Source organism: Podarcis filfolensis, assembly GCF_964270895.1.
Source record: "Podarcis filfolensis genome assembly, chromosome: 10".
NCBI lineage: Eukaryota > Metazoa > Chordata > Lepidosauria > Squamata > Lacertidae > Podarcis > Podarcis filfolensis.
The window spans coordinates 1419756-1439800 of NC_139612.1; the positions used below are offsets into that span (position 1 = coordinate 1419756).

General features: G+C 45.4%; 1 protein-coding gene across 2 annotated transcripts in view; it reads left to right on the forward strand.

Moving 5' to 3' along the window:
- The first annotated feature begins 1684 nt into the window (after positions 1-1684).
- The window catches only part of CAMK1D (calcium/calmodulin dependent protein kinase ID), a 254006-nt gene continuing 235645 nt past the window's right edge, over positions 1685-20045 (forward strand). The window contains exon 1 of one of the 2 annotated variants that reach the window (XM_083575316.1): positions 1685-2122. In XM_083575316.1, coding sequence (XP_083431442.1) covers positions 2031-2122 — 92 coding nt within the window. In that variant the 5' untranslated portion in view covers positions 1685-2030. The remainder of the gene's footprint in view (positions 2123-20045) is intronic. The other variant, XM_083575315.1, reaches the window with a different exon arrangement.

Here is a 20045-nt window from a genome sequence, read left to right on the forward strand (position 1 = left end):
CTGATTGAGAGCTAAGCACTGGTTGACCAACCTTGCTTGAAACTCCTCCATTTTTAGCAAAGTAGCAGGTTCCGAAATGTTGGCCAGGGAGGGGCTTGGGATGCTGGTGAAAGAGGCCGGAGCAGACCCTGGAGGGTCAGGGAGGGAGCCACGTTAGACTTGGGGGGTCATGTGTGGAAGCCGGCAGCCAAACGTGCGAGGTCTCTGCTGGGATTTAGGCTTCAATCCTATATTTACCCGGGAGAAAGTCCTGCTGAACTCTATAGGGCTTACTACTCATGAAAAAGGACGGCTTTCTTGCAGGCATCTCAGCTCCCCATATGACTTACCTGCCAGAAAGGCAGAGGGCACATTCCCAGCACACCCCCCCATCTTTTCATGGGTCCTACACGTTTCCACCCCTTTTGTGTATGTTGGTGTACACACCAGGGAGGTGTTGACCACAATGATGTTTTTTCACACCTTTGTTAGAGACAAACAGCTTAGGGATACAGATTGATGTGAAGCTGGTGTGAGAAGCAACTCATCCAACAGTAATATCTTATAACAAGGTGTGTATGTATTTTGGATAACGGTCATGTGAACACAAAAACTCAACAGTGTACATTAACATTACAGTGTACATTAACCAGGAATGTGAACACAGCCATATAGGAGCTGGACAAAATGAATAATTTGTTCTTAGGGTATTATAGCATCCTAAATGAAAACAACAACATTAATAGCCTATAGAAATTATTAATCCGAATAATAAATTCTTAGCTAGGATGGGGATAATGATACTTGGAAGTCAGGGTGAGAATTGTGCTGAAGAAAAAAGACAAGCGCAGGGAGTTCTATTCAGAGTAGGCTCATTTAAGTTAATGCGGCACAACGGGTCGCTGTGTCTGGCTGTTAAGCAGGCTGGTGGTTGGAGCCCAGCCAGGGATGGCTTTGGGCAGAATTCCTGCATTGCGCGGGGTTGGGCTAGATGACCCTCGAGGTCCCTCCATTCTGCGATGAACAGGCTTCTTCCTTCCGTGGGTCCTTAGTTGCAGACCACCCGCATTCATCTGTACCGGGTCAATACTGCATTTCAGGAAATGGTGAGCTCTTTCAAGTTTTCTAACTGCCTCGATTCTGCAATGGCAATGGAACGCCTCCTTGCTCTCTCTCTCGTTCCGGACGGAGAAAAAGGCTGCAGCTGAAAGCGAAAAGGCGGCGTCCCTGTTTGCACGGCTGACGCTGCTCGGCGAAGCCCCGGCTCGGCTCCGAATCTGCCCCGCGGAGAGAGGCCGGAGCCGGGGGTCGCTGAGCGGCGCCGGCGCCCAGGTTTCGAGGCCGCTCGGCGAGGCCCCTTTCCGGCGCCGGGCGCCCCGCGGCTCCGGCTGGGGCTGGCCATGCAGGGCTCCGCGTCGGACGCGGGGAGAAAGGGGAGCCGAGAAAGGGGCGCGCGGGTCACCGGCGGGCCGCCGTGTCTACACACACACACACACACACACACATATATATAGAATCCTTTTGCTGCAATGCGAATTTGTCTCGAGTCCTTCCGAAGGCGGCGGCGGCGGGAAGGGAAGCCTGGGGGAGGCGCGCGGGGGGCGGCGGCTTGGCTGGCTGGCTGGCTTCCCGCCCGGCCATTTCCATAACAACCAAGCGCAGCCCAATGTGCCGCCCAAACGCCGCGCCTGAGGCGAGCCGAGTCCGCGCTGCGCTGCGTCCCTCGGGCTGCAAAGTTCCTTCTGGGCTGCGAAAGAGCCGCCAAGCGGGGGGGGGGGGCCGAGGCGAAGGCGGACCTGGGGAGGCGGGAGCTGGCCTGTCGCTGCTCGGCCCGCTTTCTGGTCGGGCGGGGAGGCTGCCGAAAAGGGGCCGGCAGGGAGAGCGGAAAGGCGGCGCGGAGGAGGAGAAGCCGCGGCGGCAGCAGCAGCAGCAGCAGCAGCAGCAGGAAGTGGGCGCGCGAGGCATCGGCGGCGGCGGCGGCGAGCCGAGCGGAGGAGCCGCCGAAGAGAAAGCAAAAGCCGCCCGGGCTGCTGCTCCTCCTGCGCCCAGCCATGGCCCGCGAGAACGGCGAGGACGGCTGCTCGTGGAAGAAGCAAGCCGACGACATCAGCAAGATCTTCGAGTTCAAGGAGACCCTGGGCACGTAAGTGGCCGCGCCAGGCAGCGTCCGGGCTGGGCACCGGCGGGGCGGGCGAGGGGGCTCCGGCCCGGCAGCGGCGAAAGGGGGGGCGGGAGTCGGACAGATGCGCAGCTCCCTGCCTTGGGACCAGGAGAGCGCTCCCTTCTCCTCCCTCGGGGCAGAGTCCCCCCTCGCTCCCGTCTATGTGGAGCGGGAATGCCAGGTTTGCCTGGGACCCCCCCCCCCGTCCCCGTCCAGGAGCCCCGGGGCCCCTTCGGGCCGGCCCGGCAGGCAGAGCTCGCTCCCGCCCGCCAGGTGCCGGGGCTCAGCGCCGAAGTCCGGGCTGAGCGCGAGAGAGCAAGGAGACGGGGTGCTGCCGGGCATGGGGTGGGCATGCGGACAGGGCACATGTGCTGCGGCATTTGGGGGCCGTGCTGGCATGCGCGTGTTTCAGTTTTCAGAGGCGCCGTGGACATAATTTGACACTTGGGCAGATCCCGTGTTTGCATGTCCGTGCATCCTTGGAGGCTGCTGCATTATAGCCGTGCGAGAGGGAACTTGGGCTGGGCAGCTCTCCCTGGGGAACATAGTTCAGCCAGAGGGTATGAAGCAAAGCAGTGCAGTATTTTAATGTTCACATTTGCAAATGCCAGTATATGAGAAGGCAGGTGTGCTGGTGAAAGTGTGCGCGCATGTGTCGTCTGCTATTGAGATTTTTAAGGTCTTATGAATCCTTGAAAAGGCGCTGTTCAAATACGCCGTGCTTGTTGCATTGCGTAGATCACAAGCTACTTTGAAACAGTGGCAATGATAACTGCCCTTTTCTTTTGGGGGCAAAATGCATGCTGTCATATAGGAATCAGGAGAGTCAGCTGTACATATTAATAGCAATGGAATTTAAAAGGACAGCGTAAATATGGTTTGACTTTTATGCTTTCTTCTAAAGCTGACTGCAGAGTCTATTCATAGAAAGAAGAGCAGAATAATCAGAGTGGATTGGCTGTGGGGTTTTCCCAGTTCATTGGTGTAGCTTAACTGTTGTTGCTAGAGTATGCCCTCCCCCCTCTTTATTTATAGTGCTTGGATACACAGATTAGCAAAACAGATTTAAAAAAAATTTTTTTTTTGTCTGAATCAACATACTCAAATAGTTTAAAGGAACAAGGTGTGATAGGAAAATAGTTTTCAGTTTAGCAGTTGTTTTTTAAATAAGATGTTCTAGGTGCAGATGGCTGTGTATTGTAGGAAAGGTCAATAGACGGACTGCTATGTAGTTGTTGATTTTAGGTTTGTATACACATCTGGCTCTGCTGTAAGTGCAGCTGCATTTTTAATGCTATGCCTCTTTAGGATAGCTTAGGTGATAATTATTATGGCAGTATTAACTTGTACTACACTTGCTGCACCCTGCCCGTACAATAAAAATCTCACGCTAGCATTGTCGTCATATTTCTGTTTCGCTGTATTTCATGGGGGAAGTTTGTTGAAAATGTTACTATCCTGATATTCTGAACGTGAGTGCAGCAATCAGACATTTAACATGGAGGTGGTTTATGCAGGTTGGTATTGATTAGGCATTCATAATAGGTAGCAAAACATATATTTCACTTTATGTGTGTGCTGCTCTATGGATATTAGCACTATTTTTTTGTCCCTGGGTGTTTGCTAATAACTTGTACTATCAAGACTTTGTATAATAGAAACAAGCCTTTTCTTGTCATGTAATAATTAATATTAGCTAAACTGTGTGGAAGAGCACAGAGTCATCATAAGAGACTCATTTAAGAAGCAGTATAGCAATTATAAAATTTTACCTCTATGCCTATTTAGAAATGCACTCTGCACGAGTTTGGATGCTTGAGATGGTGTAAAAGGTATTTGACTTTGGGGACAATTCCAGCGCTGCCACTGACTAGAATGCCTATCAGTAAATACTGCATAGTGGCGTCATCTTGCCCTGAAGGTGATGCATTGATTCAAATGGTTTCCTGTAGCTTGTGCCAAAGAAAATAATTACGTTTACTACTAGATCACTTGTGCCATTGACTTTTAATTGGTTAGTGTTGTAATTTATGATCTATGACCACAAAGCTATATTTAACTATATAGTTGTCAACTTGGAGGTTTTGTGGTTTTCTTTATTATAAAACACCTGGACTTAATTTTATGCATGAAAGTTAGGACCAGGAAAAGTTTGGTTAAGAATACAACAGGGTTGCCAACATTTTCGCCAATTTCTATTTTAAGCCATTTCATTATGCCCTGGGTTGTGTGCGCTCGTAAAAAACCCCAAAACCAAATTCTGCTCAACACAGTCTAACTGCTGTATCAAGGAAAACTGGATTCTGTGACTTGTATAACTTACGCAATTTAAACTTAATTTATTTTACAAGGAATAATGGATTCTGCAATTCCTCCTATTTTGCCTGTTGCACTCTGACTTGGTTTGCCACAGGAAGGAATAAGGAGGTCTTCAGGGAACTGGAATCCTTCCCTGCCATTGGAAGACTTATTCATCCATCCATCTGGCTTATGAGATTTCACCACACTTTTCCTACATGCTTTCAAATATATGCTCACTACTATGAGGGTTAGAGCCTGGTTTTTAAAATGAGAACTGTGACTCTCAGGTTAGATTCTGCACCTAACAAACCCTGTACCTTGGCTGTGCTCCTTGGAATTGTGACACATACACAGGACACCACATTACAATTAAGGCTGCAATCCTTCTCTTACCTAGAAGTTGTTGTTGTTTAGTCATTTAGTCGTGTCCGACTCTTCGTGATCCCATGGACCAGAGCACGCCAGGCACTCCTGTCTTCCACTGCCTCCCGCAGTTTGGTCAAACTCATATTAGTAGCTTCGAGAACACTGTCCAACCATCTCGCCCTCTGTCGTCCGCTTCTCCTTGTGCCCTCCATCTTTCCCAACATCAGGGTCTTTTCCAGGGAGTCAAGTCTTCTCATGAGGTGGCCAAAGTATTGGAGCCTCAGCTTCAGGATCTGTCCTTCCAGTGAGCACTCAGGGTTGATTTCCTTCAGAATGGATAGGTTTGATCTTCTTGCAGCCGATGGGACTCTCAAGAGTCTCCTCCAGCACCAGAATTCAAAAGATTCAATTCTTCGGCGATCAGCCTTCCTTATGGTCCAGCTCTCACTTCCATACATCACCACTGGGAAAACCATAGCTTTAACTATACGGACCTTTGTTGGCAAGCTGATGTCTCTGCTTTTTAAGATGCTGCCTAGGTTTGTCATTGCTTTTCTCCCAAGAAGCAGGCGTCTTTTAATTTCGTGGCTGCTGTCACCATCTGCAGTGATCATGGAGCCCAAGAAAGTAAAATCTCTCATTGCCTCCATTTCTTCCCCTTCTATTTGCCAGGAGGTGATGGGACCAGTGGCCATGATCTTCGTTTTTTTGATGTTGAGCTTCAAACCATATTTTGCGCTCTCCTCTTTCACCCTCTTTAAAAGGTTCTTTAATTCCTCCTCACTTTCTGCCATCAAGGTTGTGTCATCTGCATATCTGAGGTTGTTGATATTTCTTCCGGCAATCTTAATTCCGGCTTGGAATTCATCCAGCCCAGCCCTGCACAGCATAGTTCATAGCTTCTCTGAGTTATTCAAGCCCCTTCGCCACGGCAAGGCAGTGATCCATGAAGGGGCTTACCTAGAAGTAAGCCCCATTTAATTCTGTGGGATTTACTTCTGAGTAGACATGGTTGGGATTGCACTGTAAGATAGCAATCCCATGCATATTCAGCCCGGATGTGCTTCTGAATAAATATGCATAGCTGTAAAAGCCTGGCTTAGCATTATGGTCCAAACCAGAGGTTGTGGTTTGTTTCACGCCAGACAAACCATGATGATAAGTCAAGGTTTGTTCTTGGCTTGTTAGTAACAGTTTGTTTGAACAAAGCAAACCATGATCCCTTGGTTGGATGTAATACTAACCTAGGATTTTGGCTAATTTCCTTTGCATGCTAGCAGAGAGCAGCCAAACTGCCCAGACAGGTAGGTGCACGGGAAATCATTAATGATAGCATACCATGGCATGAGAAGCGAGCCATTGTCTACCTTTCCCATCTTTATTAATTTTCCAAAATGCTTATGGAATGGGTCAAGTCTGTGTTATTTTTTTCATGTAGTCCTGAGTCATAAGCAGTGTAAAGCTGGATTGATTTACAGTCAGCTGAAATGGTGACTTCATTCTTATGCAGTCATATAAGCTACATGGAAAAAAATTGAATTCCTTGGAGCAGCGGCGGAGGAAGCCACTCGGGCATCTAGGATGGCACGCCATAGGGATGGGGCGAGCCTCCCATACGCAGAGCCTCTGGAGTCTGCCTGCCTCCTCCCACTCAGCCGCCCTACAGCTGTGGGGAGGCAGTGGGCAGACAGTTTGGGCAGCGCAGAGCCACCCAAGCCACCGTGTCTCCCAGGAAAGACATTGCAGGCCCCGTAGTGAGTGCCGCCTGGCATCACCACAGTGGTGACACCCGGGGCGGACCACCCCCACCGCCCCCCTTCCTCCACCCCTGCCTTGGAGACCTGAACACTTACGTTCTGCTTCCAATTCTCCTGGCTCATATAGAGGAGATAGATAGGCTTTTAAGTGAAAAATAACATGTGTAAGGCCTAGGAGAATGGTTTGATTGAATGCTTTTCAACTGGTGGTACTCGTAAAACCTGACATACTTTGAAGTACTACTGGTTGAAAAGCACTGGTCACGGGAGCTGCTGTAGACATTGTGAGGAAAATGAGCCATGAATGAGTGAGTGAGGCTGAAATTTCATTGGCTTTTGCTGTTCTAAAAGGGCCCTTAGGTTACCAAGACATGCATTTGTGCACAGTGTGTAGCTTGGGCCTGAATGAGAGTATGTGTGTGCCAGAAGCAGCAAAGGTTCCCTGATGTTTCTCCCCACACAACCACTTGAAGCTGGATCTTTTACATCAGGGATGGGGAACCTGTTGCTAAAATACAGCTACAATAATCCCTGACCATTGGCCATGCTGGCTGGAGTCAAACAACATCTGGAGGGCTACAAGTCTTTCAGTTCTATGTCTATTTTTGCTTAGAAAAGTAAGTGCTATTTAATTCAGAGGTTTAGTCCCAAGTAAATATCCAGAGGATTGCAGCCTTGTTGCATACACTTACTTAGGAGTAAGTTCTAGTGAACTTTCAGCCTAATCTTATGCAGAGCTGCACATGCCTAAGCCCACTGATGTAAAAATTCACAAAACAAGTTCCACTACCAAAAGACCTCTATTTGTCATATATTCTGTCATCGTAGCCAATACCAGTACTGATTTCTGACTGCTTATAGCTTCTGATAGCAGAATGCCAAACTGAAATAATTATATATTCTAATCTTGTTTCTGCTGCACCTTTTAAAAGGCTTTGAGCATGTATGTTTTATAGTAGCTACTTTTATAGAATTTACTCAAGGGAGTGCAGGGCTGGCCTCTTTCCCCACCAAATGTTAGAAGTGTGGCATTCACTATAACAACTTCATGGTGAGTACCAGAACTTTTTGGCTGAGGAGGGGAAAGCACCAGAGGAGTGCTGGAAATAGTGTGTGCGCATGCGCACGGGTGCTCCTCCGACCCGGGAGAACGCGTGCGTGCACACACTCTGGCCCATCCTCCGATGGACGGAGAGTCAACCGGCCCATCCTCCGATTAAGGTTGCCGACCTCTGAGTTAGACAAACTGTTGCATCCTCTTGAAAATCTTCAAGGCCTTCTTCAATTTCAAACTGACACAAACATATTTTGGCAGTGGTTTTTATTTTTTATTTTGTACTAAGCTTACATATTGTAAGGGAGCTTAAGCAAGATGCTCACCAGATAGACATTGAAAAGTAGAGTCTATCATTTCTCTCTCTCTCTCTCTCTCTCTCTCTCTCTCTCTCTCTCTCTCTGTTCTTGCATTCCATTGTATCTATTATCTTCTCATAATTAAAAATGTAATCCCTATTTTATAACTTACATAGAATGTATTTATTTTAAACATTTCAAGGCCATGCTCACTTACATTAACAATCATAAACTGCAATAGCACAGCTCAATAAAACCCTCTCATTTAAAACAGTTGTCTAAAACAATTCACAGGCCAGCAGCACATCATAATAAGCTAGAACTTTAAAAAATGATTGACATAATAACCAAAGAAAATTAAAGGAATTACAGGCCCCTGCAGAGTATATGCTTTCTCAGTTAGGATGTATGAACATCATGGTAGTATATTTTAAAACAGATTTTGATTACAGTTATATTACTCAGAAACAGAAAAAAGATATATGTTTGCTAATTATTATTACTGTTGTAATGTTGTTAAAAGGTAAAGGTAAAGGTATCCCAGTCGTGACCGACTCTGGGGTTGCGTGCTCATCTCGCTTAAGAGGCCGGGAGCCAGCGCTGTCCGAAGACACTTCTGGGTCACGTGGCCAGCGTGACGAAGCTGCTCTGGCGAGCCAGCACCAGCACAGCGCACGGAAACTTCGTTTACCTTCCCGCTATAAAGCGGTACCTATTTATCTACTTGCACTTGGGGGTGCTTTCGAACTGCTAGGTGGGCAGGAGCTGGGACCGAGCGACGGGAGCTCACCCCGCCGCGGGGATTCGAACTGCCGACCATGCGATCGGCAAGTCCTAGGCGCTGAGGTTTTACCCACAGCGCCACCCGCGTCCCTTTGTAATGTTGTTAATTGTTGCTTTTACTGTATCACTGATGCACAAATCAGTCTGCAAAGCGATAAACATGACAGATGCAGCTCAGGAGATTCTTTTCAAGTCTCCCTTGCTTCATTAAGCTGTTGCGAATAATAACTTTTCAGTTCATGCTTGTTTTCATACTCTTGAAAATGAGTGTAAAATTAGGTCCTATTAAGTAGGTCCTCTTAAGTATTGACTATGACTCTTGGATATGTGAACACCATTACTGGTGGTAAGTTGAGAACCATATTATCTAAGTTTGTAACAACCAGGCAAGCCCAAATGAAACAATTATGATCTCTTGCTTATACATCATTTTCAAGGACAGTGGTAGCAATGTAAACATGCCCCAGATCCACAGCTCTGTGGTGTGTTCTGTGTCATACAAATAAATGCCCAAAGCCAGTGATTTTTTCTAGGAAAAATGGTGTAGGTACTGCGGACTGTTGAGTACCGCCAGAAAAAAAGCACTGATCCCAAGGTTTGGGACACCAACTGTGCAAATGATGGTGCCTCTTTTCAAAAGGAGAGTCCAGGGAGCATGTCAGTTGCTGGGTCAAGGTCACAGCTGATGCCTAGCCTTGTATCGTAGGGTCTGCTGTGGCTTATAATCTTGGAACCTGTAGCCTGCTGTATGCTGGAACACTATATTGATTTTTGGAATAAACCATTTAAACCTAATAACTGTGACAATAGCTCAAGCCCTGAGTCTGAAAGTGGGAGCTGGAACAATATGTGCTTTTTGCCTTGTTCGAAAGGATGGTTTTATTCTTACGCATTTCTGTGCAAATTTAATCAGTCAGTTGAATGATAATTGACAATGCAATCATTCATGTGCTTACTCAGAAGTAATTTCTACTGTGTTCAGTGGGGCTTTCTCTGGAAAAGTGTGCATAGATTTGCAGTCTGAGACTCGTACAAGTTTTGTTCTCGTTCCCTTCTCACACGCCACTCGCCCTCGTGGGACAGGGAGCACTGCAGTGTGGCCCTGTCCTGCCATCCAGGTGCATACATGATTATTCAGGCAGGGCGGATCACGTGGCTCTTTTCAACAGACTTCTCACTCCCCTCTCTGGTCAGGGAGTTCCAAGATTGCTACCATAGAAACACAATACTTTCATTTGGCCAGTAATGTAAAGGGAAGATGTAACAGCTGAATAGAGATTCTGACTAGCTTGTTCTCACTATCATTTCTGTCCATCCTCCTAGGAGTGGAAAAACCTTGATTATATTAGGAAATGTGTGTGCATTTGAAAACCAAGGAAAATGTCATTATATTTGAAGTGGAAAATTTATTTAGAATGCAGTGCTGTGCTGGTGGGGGGAGTTAAATGTTTCTGAGGGTGCAGTGGCTTGGATCTAAAAGCTACTTTCAGCTGTGCTGTGGGTCATTTGTCCTTTTCCACTTCTCTATGTGCAGCCCCCCCCCCCGAAGAGCTGCTTTGGAGGATCCCTTAACCCCCCGCCCCTGGAGCCAGTGTTGGCCGGGGAAGCAGAGATGGGAAAGGTATCCCTCCTCTGCTGCAAGAGGGGCACCTGCCTTTGGATCCAAACCTTTATATTCCCAGTGAAGTTATGAGCTACAAAATGTGTTCTTCCCTTCTACTTTAGTCAAAATAGTTTTTGAGTAGAAAAGTAAAAGAACTCTAAGTAGCCTCTATCTCTGAGAGGCTTAAAGCAGTTTTCACACATCTTTAACATCCTCTTTACTGTTTGTGGCTTTCCTGATCAACTGACTTGAACATATGCCAACATCTACTGCTGCGTTTGCTTGGTGCTGCTGTTGTGGTTTCTTTTTAATTATAGCCCAGGGAAAGTGATGCTCCTTTGATGGATTTAGTGAGGTGGTGAATATGATATGAAGCACTCTTGTTCATGTATTTACATCTGTGAGCTTTTCTCCAGGGTAGGGAAGAACCAGACACTTGCCTTTTTGTTGCACAGGTGTGGTGCAAGCCAGGTAAGGTGGTTGCTGGCCTAATAGTGGTTTCTCGTAATTAGCACCTTTCTGAAGAGCAGAGCCATTGGCCTGGACACCTGCTATGGTTGCCCAGGGCAACCCCAAGATTCCCTTGGGGAGCTGGCAGTTCAACCCACATTTACCCCTGCAATTGATTTGGCTCAGTGCCTCCAGCACCTGCAGTGACAGGACTGCGGCAGAAGTGAAGAAAAAACACACAATTAAAGTACATCTACTATCATTACTATGAAGAAGGCAAAACTCTGCATAGCAAAGACCGGTTGCAAATGCAGGTCACTGCTGCAACAAGGACATGAATCGGGGTGATGGCAATGGGCAAGCTCCACTAGCAGACTAGAGGAGAAAGGTTCCCTCTCAGGTCCACCCCAAAGCCAGTTGCTTCAGCCTGATGGTTCCAGGGATCTGCCTCTCCTCCTGCCATGCAGCGTGGCTGAATGGCAACCAAAAGAGCCAGTCGGCCAGCCCCAGAAAACAAGAGGGGGGGGGGAAGACTCCAGATGCGTCTTAGGCTGCTCCCCCAACCAATGGGTTCAAAGGAGGATCTCAGTAAGTGGGAAACCGGGGGATTTTGCTAAACTGTACCTTACTTGAGACTTCACTATATCAGATGGCTGCAGTGCATTTTTAAGCTTCACCCTCCTGTGGTAATAATTGTTCCATTGCTGAGACAATCATTCTTGGTAGGACTCCTGGGGTTCTTTGCTTTGTCTTGTGAATAATGTCTTCATTATGCATACAAACCAGAAAGCAAAGCAAGTTAAGATATCAAGCTTTTATGTAAACAGACCAAATTATGTTAAGATGAAGTAAATACAGTAACAGAGGAGAGAGAAGGGCTGCATGAATTTTCCATTACATGATCAGTTCATTCTTGCCATTAAAATGCCGCTTCTGAAGGTTTCTTTTTCTGTTTCTTTTTGAGTAAGACTACTGTTGCTCAGTATAGCCAATAAGACAAAGAAGAAAAGCCACTGAAATATCTCAAATTTGTACATAAATAATTCAACATTTCCGTAGTTGAGACAAAATCAACACCATCACTCAAAAGCTTTACAAAACTAGTTCAAAGTATGAGGTGAACCAAAATGTTAATGTTCTTTCCATAAAATACTTTCAAATCCATGTTGGTTTGCTCTATTTCCCACCACCATCAGAGTCCAGCTGGCTAGGACATGATTCAGGGCCTTCTCATTTGTGGCACCTGGAGTATGGCATTCCCTACCATGGGAGGCCTGATTTCTTCCCTTCTCCCCCTTTAAAGGATTTTCAAAGAATTGTGAAGACTTTTTTGATTCATCAATATTTATTCTAATTTTGTTCCCTTCCTGCTGGAAGAGCAACACTAAAACGAATGAGTAGGAAGCTTACAAGCAATGCCACCCTCTAGACAGAGGCAGGTGGTGGATGGTATGGCAGCGACCCATTTGCTGCAAAGGGGAGGCTCCAGTGCTGGAGAGGCACCAAAGGGAGCCCTGGTCGCAGTAAATTCTACCCTCTCAGTCTGGTACATCAGCTGCAGGAATGGCAGGACATCGCTTTGGTCACTCATGCTCTGGCCATCTCCATACTTGACTATTGCAATGCACTTCATGTGGGGCTGGCACTGAAGATGGTTTGGAAATACCAATAGTGCAAAATGCAGCAGCCAGGATGCCAGCTGGGGTCAGATGCTACTTTTGTGCCAGCTGCATCTGCTACTGCACCTGTGTATGTTCCAGTTTGTAATCTAAGATCTGCATCTGAGGCCCTACTTGTGTGCCTGCCAGTGAAATTGGTTAGGTTGGTGAGCACATGAAAGAGGACCTCCTTGGTGGTGGTCCTGCAATTGTGGAACTCTCTGTTCATTCAGTTCTGGCATTCAAGAAGCCCTTTAAAATCCTATTTTTGCTATTGCCTTAGGATAATTTTGGTTAGGTTCAGTTTCTATCTGTGTATTGTTTTATGAGGTCTTGGTGCTAAGACGTGAGTATTCTAAAACTCAAATAAGTAAACTGACTTGTTGATGTTATGTACTTATTTACACTCCACCTTTTTCCCTGACAGGGATTCAAGGGGGCTTACAGATAAAAATAAAAACAGCTAAAAATGTAGGGGGGGAATCATTAAAACCAATGAAACACTGATAGAATTAAAACTATATGCGTATACTCACAATAAAAACAGCACAATGTCAATCCCCCCATTATAAGCAGTCGGTTGGCAGGAATAAGAAGTGGGTGGCATAAAAGCTCAGCAACATGGATTTGGTGCAACTAAGGTTTGGGTGTGGAACTGGACAAAATGTGTAAAGCCCTACACATACACTTAGTATTTATATAATGCTTTAAAAATCCAAGGCACTTTGCATGAATAGTTTGTAACCTACACAGCAGGCCCGTAAGTTAGGCCAGTGGCGGAGCTTCATGCTCTGGCACCAGGGGCAGAGAGCAGGCGGGGGTGGGGCTGGCGCATGTTCTGGGGGCGTGACATGCTGCCTGCAGGGGCGGGGTGCGCATTCTGGGGGTGGGGCGGCAGCCGCGACGGAACCCCACTGGGATTGTGCTGCCGGGGGCTGGGTGCTCCCCCGCCCCCCTCTTCCTCGCCAGTGAGTTAGGCCTTATCCCTTGATTGCAGGTGGGGAGGAAAGCTAAGACTGAGCGAGAAGAGTGCCCAAGGTCGCGCAGTGAGTTTGTGGCAGCAGCAGGAGGTGAACCAAGGACTTCCTCATTGAGAGCTTTGTCCGGCCCTCTTCAAGCACCCTCACTTCCCATTCCTTTCATGAGTTTGAGGTAATATCTGAAGAAGGCTGCTTCTCTTAGCCACCATGGTATACCAGGGAGCTCTCAGATATAGAGAGGTTCACACAGATGGCTGAACTTGCTATTCACATCTATTTATTTATTTTAAGAATTTTCATACCACTTAATAATGCCATTTCTGAGCAGAGTATAATAGGGATACAGGAAGACTACCAAAGAGATATAGCACAACATCAGTTAAACTAAGACATTAAATAAGAAAAACATGTTCTGGGATTTTTAAATGAAGTCTTCATCAAGTGCCAGAAGTTTAACAGGGAGGGGACCTGTCTCCTCTTAGCAAAGGTTTGAACACACTTGGATACCAGCTGTGTGTCTGGCCACTAACAGGTCTGAAAACCTCAATAATTGAGCAGGGATATAAAGCATCAAGTAGTCCTTAAGATATATTGGACCCAAGTTGTTAAGGGCCTTGTAAATTAATATAAGAGCCTTGAACCTGGCATGCAGCACATGAGCACCAGTTCAAGCATTTAAGCACTGTGTTATGTGCTGGCATTAGCTTCTCCCAACCTACAGTCTAACTGCAGCATTTTGCACCAGCTGAAGCTTCTGGACCATGTGCAATGGGAGCCCCACAAATTGCAGTAGTAGACTTGAGGTTACCACAGCCTGAATCACCATGGCCAGGCTGCCCCTGTCCAAGAATGGGCATTGTTGGTGTACCAGACATAGCTGTTCAAAGACACTCCTAGTCACTGAGGCTATTTGAGCCTGTAGTGACAAAGATGGATCTAGGAGCACCCCCAAACTTTCCACCCGTTCCTTCAGAGGGAGTACAACCCCATCCAGAACAAGCAACTGGCCAGTCTTCCAGACATGGGAAACAACTACCACCAGTGCCTCCATCTTCCCAAGGTTCCAGCACAGTTTATTGGCCCTCATCCAGTCTACCACTGTGCCCAGGCAATATTCCAGAACTTGCACAGCTTCTCCTGACCCAGATGTTATGGAGAAACAGAGCTGTGTGTCATCAGCATGACACTTTGCTCCAAATCTCATCATAACAGCTCCCAACAGCTCAATAGAGATTTAATTTTAATTTTTTTAAAATAATATTTATTAAGTTTTCCAGTTTAACAATCCAGTAAAGGCCACATTAAAGACATTTCAAATTATAAAATAATCAAACAGTCCAAATATTAAGCCAAATCATAAAACTTTGTTTGACTTCCCATGCTCTGAGGTCGGAGGATTGCCATCATCTCTCATTTGGACTGCTTTCTTAATTAGTCCAGGTGGTTCCCATAAATCAATTCATTCATTTTCACAGCCTCTGAGCCTCTGAGTTCGTCCAGCAAGTGAGTTATATCAAAACAGTATATTTCTGTGTGGGTGTTTATTTTCTTCCGTGTCTTTCACTTTCACTTCTTCCTGCCAGTAGTTATCCAATACAACATGTCCCAAAATGGAGGAAATCTGGCTTTCTGCCAGATTTTCCAGCAGATGTCCAAACCTCTTCGTTTCATCTCATACCAGAACAGATAAGCCTGAACTTTGGCTGGAAGCCTCAATTCCCATCTTCCGATCTTAACAGTCCATCAGAATTAATTGCAAATTTGTAAATCTTTCCCACACAGTTAATAATTAGATCAAAATTATGTCAATATTACAGTATAGTACAGTCTCGCTTGCGTATATAATCAATCGGTATTCAGACTTCCCAGGTGGATTTGCCAAGTAAAGTGGCAAACACGCAGTATATAAAAAAGAAACAAAGGAGGCTCCCCCCCTTCCGTTCTGACATGCCAGTTCCATAGTCTCTCTTCCACTCGAATCCTTTAGCTCCTCAATGGCTGAATCAGTTCGCAGAGTAGTTTATCTCCCCTTACTCAGAACATGTCTGTTAATTAAGTCCGAATTACCATATTAAAAAACAGGAGTTTGTTGGCTCATGGCTGCAACTTTGGAGAGTTGCCAAAGAGATGCACAGTGTTTTCTACCCAGCGCCCCCTGGCCCTTCATTCCTACCAGCCCGGGGGGGGGGGGGTTGATTACTCCCATCTCATCCTCAAAATATCCCATGTGAATGTAATCAACAGCCTCCGCCATGTCAAGCTAAACCGGAAGTGCTCGATATAGATTTTAAACAGCATTCAAGACAAGTTCATGCGCTGCAACACACCATAATGCAAGGACCATGTGACTGAAACACAATTTCCCAGGACTGTTCTCTGGATACAACCTGCTGGTAGTAATGAAGAGCTGGTCCAGAAGGGTTCCATGCTCAATCATAGTAAAAGATGTGATTGTAGGACTTTTTCTTTTTCCTTATTATGTCATCAAAACCTCAAATCTCTGCAAGTTATTATTCTCATCCTATACTGTGTGCTGTAAGGAGGAGATTGCTTTTTAATGGAGTTGTGTAAAGATACGCCAAGGCTCTTCAAGATGAAAAAATACCATGTCGTGCAACTGTAATTTTGAAGCGCTGGCCATTAATTTTAATTAACTAGCCCCCATATTTATGTCATCATAAACTGTACTGAACAGCAGTTCTCTTGCTGAAAGCTATACAAAGGCTCCATCATATAAACACAAATGATAGGAACTTGGAAGAGAGCAGGAATAGTAGATAGACTGTTTAGAAGGACAAAGTGGATCTTACATACCATCACCATGTATCTAATGCTCTCTGTTTAATGACCCAGAGTATAACACGAAGTTTTATGCACTTCGCATAATCCCATTTGCTGCTATCGTGGCTATCAGCACAATCCCATATATTTTTTTGCTCAGTTCTGTGTTCAGTTGAGCTTACTCTCTCGTAGATAAGTTTAAGATTGCCATCTTAATGAATTTTGAGTACTATTCTCTCCCCCCCCCCAATTCAGTTCATTCTGTGGAATCAGTGGAGCTCTTTGCTGGATTTCTACATGTCGTTAACATAAAATCAGAAATACTTCTGATTTTCACCAGCTGCAATATAGACTAGCACTGGAATAGCCAGCATGATGCTGTTCAGATGTTGTGAACTGCAGCTGCTCACCAGCATAGCCAATGGTCAGGGATGATGGGAGTTATAGTCCACAACATCTGGAGAGCGCCACATTGCCTACCTAACTTGGCAGTTCCTTTTGTCTCACGACTCAGACGTAGGGACATAGGAAGCTGCCCTTTAATGAGTTGGATCCACTGGTTTATCAAGCTCAGTGTTGTCCACAATGTTGTCTCCTGTACTGAAACAGTCCAGGTTTCCCTGAATGGCCATGAAGAGATGCTTGGTAAATAGTTATATCCTGCTGGATAACTAAAGTAGTGGGACAGTTTCCCTAATTGTCAGTGAAGCTGACCATGTCTGTGTTTATCATAAAAGAGCTGGAGATTATAAATCTTCCAGTTTCAAGCTTGCATCAGCATGGCTTTCCTGCTTGTTTTTGGTTCTTCCAAGGATTGCCTCTCTGAAGGATCTGCCTGCAGTACTGCTTTCCTATATTCCGCCAAAATGACAGAATTCTGCTAACGCTTTGTGAGAGAAGTCTGGATGAAGAGGGAGGAGGGTCAAAGCAATTCCAGTGCAATTCCACTAGTGTGCACTTCATTTACTACTCACATATTATGCTTGAACATTTCTCCTTTATGCTGTCACCTCCTGTGCTTTTATAACACTAACAAGTTCACTTAGTAATCAAGTGTGACACTAAGTTTTATTTCCAAAATAAAGTTTGCTTATATCTAAAACAGAATTCCCATAAAAATAAAATGTGAAAGACAGTCATCTTCTCCTTTGGTATTTCTATGGTCTGATCTACAAATGCACATTGTTTCCTTGATGTCTGTAGCATTAAATGATAAGTAGCATGTATGACTTGCTCATTACAGATATAATACCACATATATAATATTAATTTAAAAGGGAGTCCTCCCAAATAATATGGCTCAGTTCAGATGTCATGAACCTAAGTCTCTAAAATGTAGTTAGAAGGTTTTGGAATGTTCCATATGTACTTCCTCCCCATTTATCCTCTCCTTTTGTGTACAGCTTTCCTCTTTCTGTGTTTAGTTAATTTATCTATCTGTGTACCATTTTTATAGACTATTTAATGTGCAAATAAACAATGTATCATAAAGACACTGCAGTCTCCACTGTGCCTCATTCCCAAAAGGAAACATGGACCCTTGGCTGAGCCCTGGAACACCTGGCATCTCCGCACCACTTGGAGATTGGGGAGGCAGGCAGCGATATTTTCATCATCGACAAAGTCAGTTTAAACTTTCAGCTGCCAGGCATCAGGTGTGGAGAAAACAACCAATGAACTTGCATGTTTTTAGGGAGCCAATTGTCCATATTTTGGGATCTTACAGATGGTTGACAAACATCTGCTTTAATTATTGCAATTCCCAGTTTGGGTGCAAAGGCAGGACATTTATTGAGCCCTTGGGCCCCCACATGCATAGCTGAGAACAAAGAAGTGCATGGCAACTGTTAAATCTGACACATCTCTATCATTGTGTCTTAAGCAATTACTCAACTCATTCTCTCATTTGACAAGGGAACCGTGACAAAATCAAAAACTAATTTGCAGAGCAGATAATATAAATACTCTATTTCATTTCCACTGAGTGTCACTTTAATAAAAACCTGACACTTTTAATCACTGGCAATCACAGTTGAATCATTTACTTTCAGTAATATTGCTCATATAAGTCTTATAACAGAGAATAATGCTCTCATTACTAACCCTTTTGTCATTTATCTGTCCCTAGCCAAACGATAATGCAGTTTGGTCCTGAATGATTTATTTGTTCAATACCCATGGTTTCCATTTCACCCCCTGATGTATTGGTTTTCGGCCTTTTCTATAAAATATTTTCCTCCCTTTATATTCCGCAAAGTTCTGGGGAGTGTTCTAGGCAGCACATATCCTGCAGGAATGACTGAGTGTGCCCTAGAACACACCCAGAACCCTCCTCTATAGTTGTATGGGAAGATTATAATTGTTGGCATTTGTGTAGCACTTTAGAGTGTTTCACAGACATTATCCTGTAATGGTGAAAAGACAAAAATCCTATAAGGCAGGTGAATGTTATTTTCCCTGTATGACAGATGGGGTGGGTGCTGAGGTTGAGAGACAGAGAGAGACTAGGTTGCCTAAGGCCTTCTAGTCACCCCTTCACAATAGAGGTGACAAAGGTCTGTATAGCTAAAGCTATGGTTTTCCCAGTAGTGATGTATGGAAGTGAGAGCTGGACCATAAAGAAGGCTGATTGCCGAAGAATAGATGCTTTTGAATTCTGGTGCTGGAGGAGACTCTTGAGAGTCCCATGGACTGCAAGAAGATCAAACCTCTCCATTCTGAAGGAAATCAACCCTGAGTGCTCACTGGAAGGACAGATCGTGAAGCTGAGGCTCTAGTACTTTGGCCACCTCATGAGAAGAGAAGACTCCCTGGAAAAGACCCTGATGCTGGGAAAGATGGAGGGCACAAGGAGAAGGGGATGGCAGAGGACGAGATGGTTGGGTAGTGTTCTCGAAGCTAGCAGTATGAGTTTGACCAAACTGCGGGAGGCAGTGGAAGACAGGAGTGCGTGGTGTGCTCTGGTCCAGGGGGTCACGAAGAGTCGGACACGACTAAACAACAACAACAGAGGTGACATTTGAACCTGAGGCACTTTATACTGTATGTGTTATAAAATTGTGACACGAGATGGCGTTGTGGAGTCCCGTTTTTCACCAACGGGATTTCCCTGTATGAAGTTTACAGTGTGTTTAACTGAATCACTTATTTGATGGGTCTAGATCCAGACCAGATATCGTAGCTAATTCTCAACACAATCTTACTTAGGAGGCATGCAAGATAGCAGATGGGTAAGCTGAGCTTGTGGGCAAGTTTGCCCATCATTACAGAGCTTCTGACTGAGGAGACCATGAAAGGCTTTGGGGGAACCCCAAGTTTCCCTGGGACACAACTGGAATTTTTTTGCTCTGGTGTGTTATTTATCGTTCTCTAGGTGAGCATGAACCTTTCGTTCATGAAACCTAAGAACTAATTTTGGAAGAACAACTATGCCAGCCTGTTGTAACTAATAAAGACAGAGCATCAAGCAAAACCTTAAAGGCTATCTAATGTATTGCTGTTTGAGCTTTCAAAGGGAGAGCCTATTCCAATATGGCATAATGTTACCAGTTTTTTTCCCCAAGAATTAGGGGACACTTTTTTTTTGAAAAAAAAATTAAGAAGTAGTATCTTCTCTTTTGTGGTCTCTGTCAAGCGGCCTTCATCTGGGCCCTGGCCGACTCTCTTGGAGCGCTAGCCGCCATGGAGTAGGCTCGGGTTGGACCTGGGCTCGGCCACGTGTCCTTGCCCTCCCGGTGCTCTCCTACCTCTCCTCCTCAGTGGCAGCAGCAGCAGCGACGCGGCAAGGTCGGGGCTCCCCTCTTTTTTCTCCTTCCTCTTTCTCTCTCTTCCTTCTCCTCTTCTTCTCCCTGCATCGGCTCTGGGGTTTTCCTG